The following is a 10,056-nucleotide window of genomic DNA, read 5'->3' on the forward strand; positions in this document are numbered from 1 at the left end:
CGTCCCCCAGGGCCCAATTCTGACCCTCCCTTACTCTAGTGCGGTTCCATGGAATCACTCTGGGCTCACACCAGTGTACGGGAGACCCCGGTCCCCTGAGCTCAGTGGATACACAGGGAGGGGCTGCTGCCCACCTGCCAACCCCCTCCCCTGCCTGCAGGATGGGTGCGGTGGTGAAGGAGTCAGATGCAGGTGTCTTGCTCTGATGTCGTGTGGGGTCACGGTTTCCAAGATGCCTCTCACAAGTCCAGTGCCCAGTGGGTGCTGGTGGCACTGCCCAGCGGGTGTTTCCTCAGCTCCTTCTACTAGCACCGTGTCCTTGCGGGCATGTGCTTGTCGGGCCGGCTGAGGGCTGCAGCCGGGCACAGCCAGACCTGTCGTAACCCAGCGCTCTGTCTCTTCAGGGGAGCGACAGCGAGTACGAAGTGGATCAGACCCACCAGAAGGCCCACTCCTTCGTCAACCACTACATCAGTGACCCGACCTACTACAACTCCTGGCGGCGCCAGCAGAAGGGCATCTCACGGGCCCCGGCCTACAGCTACACGGAGAGCGATTCCGGCGACCCCGACCACTGCCCCTTGGCCAACAGCACCAGCACCCAGCAAGGCAGCCTCTTCCGGCCCAAAGTCAGTAGGACTCCAACCCCCCAGACGCCCGTCAACCCCCCCAGCCAACAGAGCACCCTGTACCGCCCCCCCAGCAGCCTGGCTCCGGGCTCTCGAGCCCCCATAGCGGGATTTTCTTCTTTTGTTTGATGGTTTCAAAAGAAATAAAGAAAAGCGAAAAAGGACGAAAAATCCCAAACCCACGTTTACGTCCAGAGTTATTTTTTCCGAGGCGAAGGAGACACCCCGGCAGGGCGAGCCCAGCGCCGGCCGGGGAGAGACACGCGGACCCAGTTCGGATTCTAATCATTTGCTGCTTCCAGAGGCGCATGGAGCCCTGTAGAAGAGGAACCCCTTGAAAGGACCTTTGCAAAAGTTTGCAGGGCCGCGAGTCCGTCTGGAGGGGCCTTCTCTTCTCTTTGAGGCTGAGGCGCGGAGAGGAAATTCACAGGGGAAAGGACAGCAGCTGGTGGGCTCCCAGCCGACACTGGGGTCTCCGCACGGCGCTGGCTCCTTGCAGGCGGGTTTCCTCAAGGGCCTTTGCTGGCAGGACAAACCCACCCCTTTTTGGCCAAAGCTTTCTTTGTGTGACCCCTGAGTGGCCAGCCAGCTAGCGGCAACCCGCAGCGTCCACAGGAGCGGGGTGTGGAAATGCCATTGGCCAGCGTGGTCGCACAAGACTTCAAGCAGCGAACCCACGCTAGCGACCAAGGGTGTCCTCAGCCCAGCACCGCAGAGCCTGACATGGGATGGGAACGGTGCAGCTCTTCTGCTCAGCGTTAGGTGGCAATCATGCCCGCGGGCCCTTGCTTCCCAGTGGGCTGCGGATGTGCCCAATGATGGCCCGTATGCTGGACATGGGACCCGCTTTGCCAGGCTGCCCGCTCGGCTCGCCAGTCCCTCCTCTGCCAGTCTCCTCTCCTGTCTCCCCGTGCCGCACCGTGTCAGAGAGTGGAAAAGTGACAGACCAAAACACAAAGCCCGTATGCAGCCATTTGGTTTGCGGCATTGGGACGGGATGGGGGAGCGGAGAGTGGATTTTGGGGGGACAAGGACGCTGGAGTTGTGATCAATTTACTTGAATCCTTCTGGAGTAGACATCCCCCTCCCAGCCCCCCATCCCTGGTGAGAAGCGCTGCCCACTGGGGAGGGGTCCTCTGCGGTGGAACTGCGCCACGGGGCAGCTCAGCACGGGGGCATCGCTTATCGGCACTGACATTCGCTTTGGGGCAGCAATTCATTTCTTCCTTCCTTGGCCCCATCCTGGAGAGGGGGAGGGAAAGGAAAATTCCCTGGGCCCCGGGATGGTTGCGGGGTGAGATGTACACTCCACCCACAATGTGGTCCTCTCCCCCTGGCTTGTGACGGATGCCGCCCCTTTAACTCCAGCAGAACAGAAGGGGCGGGGGGCAGGGCTCTGCTGGCATGATGGATTGGCCGCTGCAGCCTTGATTTTGTGTTCTGGTTTAGTGCCCAGGTTTGGTGGGGGATGCGAGGGGAGGGGGCCAGAATCGAGATGAGGGGGATCGGTGGTGGTGGTTGTTTCCATCATCGCAAAACACACACAGTGCCTACTCGTCAGCTGGATCCCAAACTCCTCAGCCGTGTTCCCTTCCATGGGGGGTGCACAGTGCAAGCTGGAGGATCCAGCTGTCCCCCACTGTGTCCTTCTGCGGAGTGGGTCCGGAGCTGTCACCATGGTGATGTAGCTCCATCCATGACGCCCCACCTGCTCTCGCCCGTATTTGCACATCTCTGTCCAGTCTGGTTGGCGGAGGATTGAACCTTGTGCGTGGGGTCCCTTTAATAAAGAATCAAAAGCACTGGAAGAGTTGTTTGGCTTATTTCTCTCCCCCAAAAATAGAGAGACGCACTCTGGAATAACCCTGTACCCTGCAGAACTTGAGAAAGGGATGGAACTGGGATCACCCCGAACTTCCCAGCTGCCGGTCCCTTTTGCAGGCGTATTCCTGCAAGGGAGGCCGATGTGGCTAAGTAGTTGTGGCCCACGGGGTCTCTCTCTCCCGTGTTCAGATGTGCGGAGAAGGAGCGATGGTTTCTGTGCAGGTGGCTGAGAAACAGGTTATCCTGGGAAAGTGATGGACAGAAATCAGCTCTCCTGTGCTGTCTGAGTGGTCAGGGCAGGGCTTGACAGCACCGGGGCTAAAATACCCATGTCTCCCAGAACCTTGGCTACACTAGAGCTCCCAAGCTCAGCCCTCCTACAACGCAGACCGAGGTCTTATCCCTGCCTGGCAGGGGGGAGACGTGCGACCTACAGAAGTTGAGTGAGGTGTCTGAGGTCCCACAGTGAGGCCTGGCCTACACCTAAAGATGAGATCGCGCTGGTTACACCGCGTAGGGCTGTGGGATAGGTAGGGCGCCCTAACCCTGTGTGGGCACGGCAAGGTCGATAGAGACCGCCTTGTGGAGAGTTTCATTAACTCCAGCCAGGGAAAACCCCTTCTGTCACTGTAGGAAGCATCTACCCTACGTAGCTGTGGCGTAAAGATGCCCTGTCGCGCCATCTCTACCTCCCCGGGATCACAGCTATGCAGGAAAGAAGCGTCACTGGACAGTCAAACCCATAGCCCCCCTCATTGTAAGGTAGCTAAATCCTCATCCCCTCTGCTCACCACCACAGACAGGGCAAGTGCTGGCTGCTCCCCTTGAGCCCAGGATTTAATCAGCACCTTCTAATACACTGAGGACACTGACCCTGGCTTGCAGGCCAAGGCGTGATTTGGGATTAGCTCAGAGCCAGGAAATAGGTAATAAAGAATCCTCAGGGGGCCGGCTGGGAGTTTAATTTGCAGATTCCAAACCCATTAACAGCGGGGCTGGTTCCTCGTGGGGTGAATGGGGGGAGGTCGCTCTGGATCCAGACAAAGAGCAGAAGGACCCAAAGCCTGCAGAAGTCAACGCAGGGACTGCCTGGGGAGCGGCTCAGGCTCGCCCAGAGCTGAACTCACACTCCCTGCGTTTGAGGGGTGAGGTCAGAGTGGCAGAAACCTTCCTGTGCAGCTGTGACAGCCAGTCATCAAACCTGCATGACCAGAGCCATCAGCCGCGGCTGGGACTGACAGAAGGAAAACCACAGAGAGAGAGGGCGCGCTTCCCATGGTGGGTGTCCTTTTTCCAGCAGCGGGTTAGAAGCTGGTTAACGGCAAGCTCATAGAAAGTAACTGTAAATGAGGAATCATCACCCGAGGGTTCTCGCCAGGATCCGCCCTGGTCCAATGTAATGCACATGAGCAGGTGGCGTGCGAAGGGGGGAAAGGGGCTTTAGCTCAGGTGTGGCCAGAGCCGTTGTGTGTCATGAGCAAAGTCATGGAAACGCATGGGCCTAAAGGGGGCCCAGAAGGGCGTGGGTGAGCTCGATGACCCTGCCGGAGGATGGGGGGCCTGTAGCCGGCTGCGGAAGCTGCCTCAGCACAGGTCCCCTTTATCGGCTGTCAGGCAGGGTGCGTTTGCAGCTGGACTGGGATTCAGGGCGCCATGCGTCTCCTTCCACTCCCTGCTTCCAAAGGACAGCCCCAGGTCTGGGCGACTGAGCATCCAGGCTGGCTCCACCCCTGGATTTAACCCTTCTGTGAAGCGCTCGGGGGTGAGCAGAATGGCGGGAGAAATGCAGTGCGAAGGCCAGTGCAAGACACATCCCGGGCCTCACCCTCCAAGCACCAGTCTCGTAGCCGCTGCACGGAGCACCTGCCGTTTCCACAACAGCACATCTGGATCGGCCCTTCATCGGCTCTCTCCACCCCGCATCCCAGGCCAGGTCACCTGGTGAACGAGCTGCCCCCAGGCCCTTTCCAGGGGCTCCGGGGCCTGCTTTTCAGCTCTGGGTGAAGCCCGATTCTCCAGGGAGGCTTTGCTGCTTTGATGGCTCTTAGCACTGCACATACGGCAAGAGCCCAGCTGCAAACGCAGTCACTTGACAGGCCCCAGCCCATTGCCGCTAAGCTGTTTCTGCTACCCGGATGACATCCAGCCCATGCAGAGAGCTGGCCCAAGGCCTATGCGCTGCTCAGTGCCTGGGGCTGGACCTCTCCCCAAATGAGCGGCACGCAGAGACCCCGAGCCCAACTGCTCTGCCGGGAGAGCCTGGAGCAGAGCAGCTGAACTTGGGAGCAGTGCCCAGTCCAAATGCCACAGGCAGCTCATTGCCGCTAGCAGGACTGCTCAGCAGTGGTTCCTCTGTGTTGAATTTCGCTCTTTGCTGGGGCTGACGACCTCTGGGAAAGTACAGGGAGAGGGGAAAACCTGACAGAAAGTCCCTGTTGGTCCAGATTGTGTTTATAGTGTATCTGCAGCCACCCACACACGCAGAATTGTATCATTGACTGGAGCATAAGACCGTGTGAGTGCTTAGCAGTGGTGCTGTCCCAAGGCAGCGAGCAACGGCCTCAGCTCAGCCGGATACGGAGAGGCTTTCTGCACAAAGGCGTTGTGACCCCCGGGTCACCGTCAGCACTGGCTTTAGTGTCCGTCCAACCCCTCCACCAGGAAGCTTTATCTTTTATTTAGCCCTAAGTGGCTGGTGTTAGTTCACCTTTGGCTGGTGCCCGTCGTGGGACTGCGAACTCACTAGTGGATGTGGAAGGCCAAGCTCCAGCCGAAAGGCCGTGTACTCAGAATGAAAGCGCGAGGTTCCCCGACTCCACCCCGGGGCCTGCGCTGGGGGGGTGGGGCGTGAGGCAGTGCCCGTCCACGTGGCTCAGAAGGAATCGGGGCCGTGTCCACCTCGGCTCGGTGATTTGAGCTGCCGGAGCTGAGGGCGGGGGATTGCTCGGCACTTGGCTGAAGGAAGGAATTGCTGTTGGTTTCTCCAGCACCATGCCCAGGAATGCCCAAAAGCTGCTCCTGGGGCTCCCGGCTGGCAGTAGCTGTACTTAGCAATGAGAGGTTTCAGAGGAGCAGCCGTGTTAGTCTGTATTCGCAAAAAGAAAAGGAGTACTTGTGGCACCTTAGAGACTAACCAATTTATTTGAGCAGAAGCTTTCGTGAGCTACAGCTCACTTCATCGGATACATCGAAAGCTTCTGCTCAAATAAATTGGTTAGTCTCTAAGGTGCCACACATCCTCCTTTTCTTCTAGCAATGAGAGTGACTCGTCCCAGGTGGGTGCTGACCTGCAGGGGCAGGCCCGACGCAGAGCCCGGGGTGCTCAATGGACGGGCTCCTGCTGGCTTTGGCCCGGCAAGCAGCCATGGAGTGGCGTTCCATAAGCGTGAGGCCCAGCGGCTCCATCTGTCCTCAAAATGCTTCCCCACCTGCTCAGGTGCAACTGGCGACGGCAGGGTTTGTTTTGACCCTTCTTCCACATCAGGTGATGGGCTGATTGCTGGTGCCCCGTGTCTGACACTGAGACAGGACACCCCCCCATGCCCATGCAAGCACTGCACGCTGGAGGGGGCGCCTGCTGCACCCGGGGCTGCTGAGAAACAGGACGGCGGCTGGGGCGGGGGAGCAAGGTTTATACAACTGCCCCCCCATACAACCCCCACCCGGCCACCGTGAATTCACCAGGACGTGTCTTATCATGTCACTTGCCTTGGCATTGGCTGCCAGGCACTGGGCTTTGCAGACACACTCAACAGCCCATGTGTACCAAGGAGTAACAGGGGAGAGCGAGCTGTCTCCTTGGATCAGCGTGGGGACCAAATGGGCCTTGACAGGCCTCCAGAGTTTTGCACTGTTATGACTTGAGCTTCTCCCAAGGGCAAAACACAGTCGCTTATCAGCAGTTTGCAAACCAGACAAGATGGGAAGAGGAGCAATTCTGCAGGCAGAGCTCTGGGGAAGGGAGCCATCCTGGCAGACCAGAGCCCCGGCCCCCTGCTGCTACCTTACCCAGTGCCAAGAGGTCAGCCCTCGCACCACTAAGGAAAAGGCCATGGCTCCCCTTCCCGCAGCACTCGGGGCTTGTGAACCAGTCACCCAGATCCCAGGCAGCAGGATCCTCTGCTCTGGCTGAGCTGTGCTCACTGCAAAGCCGGGTGGGTCAAAAGTGGCTTGACACCTCCAGGCTGCTTTAATTGCCCCCGGGCTGTCCTGGCCCGCCCAGGGGCCACCGACCACGTCACGTCACATCGCGTCAGGAGGAACCTCCGATAGCTCCCTCCAGCCCTGCGTTGGAGCCCCAGCACCCTGCCAGCCATGACAGGCGTGACCCAGTCTTCAGAGCCCGTGGGACTGGGCCCTGCAGCGGCTCCCGCTGCTGGAGGCCCGCCGTGAATTCTTGGTGACATTTGCAAGTTTCCAAGAGCAGAACTTGGCTTTGGTGCAAGTGACTATCTCAAAGGCCGGAGCCTTGTGCCGTGAATACAACAGCAAGGGTGGGGCGTGTCCCCCGGTACAGGGATCAGCCCCTTCCATGCAGGTCACGCCCTCAATGCCAGGCAGCACCAAATATCCTAAGCTGTTTCTCTACTTTTGTTTTCCCAAAGCAAACAGCTCCCTGAGACCACATCCTGCAGTCACACCAGTGTGGGCAAGAGTTACAGGTCAGCGCCCCTTGCACTTTCCTGGAGTGCAAGCAGAATCCCTTGCACTAGTTTTGCTTTTGTGGGAGGCAAACAGTGCAATTCCTGCCCGGCGCTAGGAGGGGGTGAATGTAGCTTGGCAATCTGAACAGGTCAGTGTACGACAAGGGCCGTGATTCTCAGTGAGGCTTGTCCTCCCCTTGAGGATGTGGACAGAGGTGGCTCGGGTCCCTCTGTTTGGGGACCAGCCTCACCCGGCTGTAACTTAGAGCCGTTTCAGGGCTGCTCTAACGTACGCTCAGCCTCTGCTGCCCAAGATCCCCTGGGAATCAGAGACTAGCCATAGGGCAGTGCAGTCTGGCCACACCCGACATGGCCCCAGTCTGTCCCCTGCGCCACGGGGGAGAAGCAGGGCCCTAATGCATGCTCTAATTTAGGCTTAAATAGAGACTGGGAGTGGCTAAGTCATTATGCAAGGTAGCCTATTTCCCCTTGTTTTTTCCTACCCCCCCCCCCCAGACGTTCTGGTTAAACTTGGATTTATGCTGGGAATGGCCCACCTTGATTATCATACACATTGTAAGGAGAGTGGTCAGTTTGGATGAGCTATTACCAGCAGAAGAGTGAGTTTGTGTGTGTGTTTGGGGGGGGGGGGTGAGAAGACCTGGATTTGTGCTGGAAATGACCCACCTTGATTATCGTGCACATTGTAGGGAGAGTGGTCACTTTGGATAAGCTATTACCAGCAGGAGAGTGAGTTTGTGTGTGTAGTTTTTGGAAAAGGGGGGGAGGTGAGAAAACCTGGATTTGTGCTGGAAATAGCCCACCTTGATTATCATACACATTGTAAAGAGAGTGGTCACTTTGGATGGGCTATTACCAGCAGGAGAGTGAGTTTGTGGGGGGGGGGGGGGGCAGAGGGTGAGAAAACCTGGATTTGTGTTGGAAATGGCCCAACTTGATTATCATACACATTGTAAAGAGAGTGATCACTTTAGATAAGCTATTACCAGCAGGAGAGTGGGGTGGGAGGAGGTATTGTTTCATGGACTCTGTGTATATAATGTCTTCTGCAGTTTCCACAGTATGCATCCGATGAAGTGAGCTGTAGCTCACGAAAGCTCATGCTCAGATAAATTGGTTAGTCTCTAAGGTGCCACAAGTCCTACTTTTCTTTTTACATTAAACTGAGTTTGCTTTTGCAAACCTCCAGTGGCTGCCGTCTGGGTGAAAATGAAAGAATTCCTTTTGCCGTCTCAGGGGACAATGCTAATGTCCGAGAGGCAACTGACTTAAAGGACAGAGCACAGGTCTGAGAGCGTTCTGATCCCCGCCAGTGACTTGCTGTATGGCCACAGGCAAGCCACGTAACTTCTCTGCGCCCGGACCTGGGCTACACTTACAAGTTAGATGGAACTAGCTCTGCTGCTCAAGCCCTGAGCACTAGTTAGATCAACCTAAGCCCCGGTGTAGACTCAGCTCGGTTGGTGGAAGAATTCCTCTGTCCACCTAGCTATTGCCTCGCAGAGAGGTGGGCTAACTATAGCGATAGAAAAAACCCTTGCCACTGATGTAGAAAGTGTCTACACTACGGCACTGCAGTCCGCATCCAAGGCTACACGTGAGCTCCTGCGGGGTGCAAATCAGCTTTTGCTGCATTTGCCTGCACGGACACTTCAAAACCAAGGACCTTCCAGACTGGAGCAGACCCGTGGGCCACCCATCTCAGTCACCACCACCAGAGGCCTCAGAGGAAGGGCAGAAAACCCCACAGCAGGCAGATGTGCAATCATGTGCCCCTCATGAAGGTCTCATCCTAATCCCTAAGAGCTTTGCTAAAACCCTGAAACATGACTCAGAACTTCCCCAGTCACACGCAGCTTTGCAGTGACAGTATTTTCTCATAGCTCCTTCCACTTGAAGTTCCCAATGTGCCTGGCAAGTGAATAACAGCTCACAACGCCCCGCAGCAAAGAGCACAATGAATATCTTTAGGCCCATTTTACAGACAGAGAAACTGAGGGGGTTTCTACAGTACAGCTGGCAGCTTGCTTCCCAGCAGAGGCAGACAGACGAGCTAGCTCAAACACAGTGATGTGAATGTTGCAGGCCGGACGAGTACAAGCTCGTCCGACCTCCTGGGTCAGTCCTCAGGCGGCCAGCCCATGCCGCATCCCACGCCACTGTTTTTAGAGCACTAGGTCCACCAGAACCAGCAAGTTTCTGTCACCCAGGTTGGGAGGCTTGCTCCGAGCTGTAATGTGTCATGAGCCTCATGATAATTATTGTTTCCTTGAAGCCCCAGCTCCTGGAGCAAGTGGAGACGTGATGATTCCAGCCTTCATTCTTAAAGGAAAAGTAAGTTTCTAGCCCTCGTGGCTGTGGAGAAAGCTTCCAGATGTGACCCCCAGTGCACCCGAAAGGCTCAGAAAGAAGGCCAATAAAAAAAGAACTTCACATCTATTGTTTTTACATAATCTCATGATTTTAAAGCCAATCTTGTGATTTTCGGTGAGCCTGACAATACTGCATCCCCCCACCCCCCCAGCACAGAGAGGGGACGGGATGTGCCCGCAGTCACACACCAACTCTGCTGCAGGTGAGCAAAGAAGAACCCAGGAGTCCTGTCTCCCAGTGCTGTGCTGGAGCCACAAGGCCATGAGCACTGGGGCAATAAAGATAGGGACATATGCTACAGTAGAGTTGTGTGTGTGTGTATACACACTCACAAACTCTACGTCATAGCCGAAGACACTCACTGCCAGCCCCGAGACAGCCATGGGGTTAACAGAGAGGGGAACCCACGAATCCATTAGTGCAGGGGTTCTCAACCTTCTTCTTTCTGAGCCCCCCCCATGCTCTAAAAACTCCTCTGTCCAACTGTGCCACAACACCTGATTTTCATAGAATCTCAGGGTTGGAAGGGACCTCAGGAGGTCATCTAGTCCAACCCCCTGCTCAAA

At 56.6% G+C, this 10,056-nt stretch overlaps 1 protein-coding gene across 6 annotated transcripts in view; it reads left to right on the forward strand.

Annotated features, from left to right (window-relative positions):
* Positions 1 to 2,431, forward strand: part of SDK2 (sidekick cell adhesion molecule 2) — a 185,210-nt gene extending 182,779 nt beyond the window's left edge. For all 6 annotated transcript variants that reach the window (XM_048818024.2, XM_048818026.2, XM_048818025.2 and 3 more), the window contains one exon: positions 405 to 2,431. In XM_048818024.2, coding sequence (XP_048673981.2) covers positions 405 to 758 — 354 coding nt within the window. In that variant the 3' untranslated portion in view covers positions 759 to 2,431. The remainder of the gene's footprint in view (positions 1 to 404) is intronic.
* Positions 2,432 to 10,056: the final 7,625 nt, after the last annotated feature.

The sequence above is a fragment of the Caretta caretta genome, chromosome 14, assembly GCF_965140235.1.
Source record: "Caretta caretta isolate rCarCar2 chromosome 14, rCarCar1.hap1, whole genome shotgun sequence".
NCBI lineage: Eukaryota > Metazoa > Chordata > Testudines > Cheloniidae > Caretta > Caretta caretta.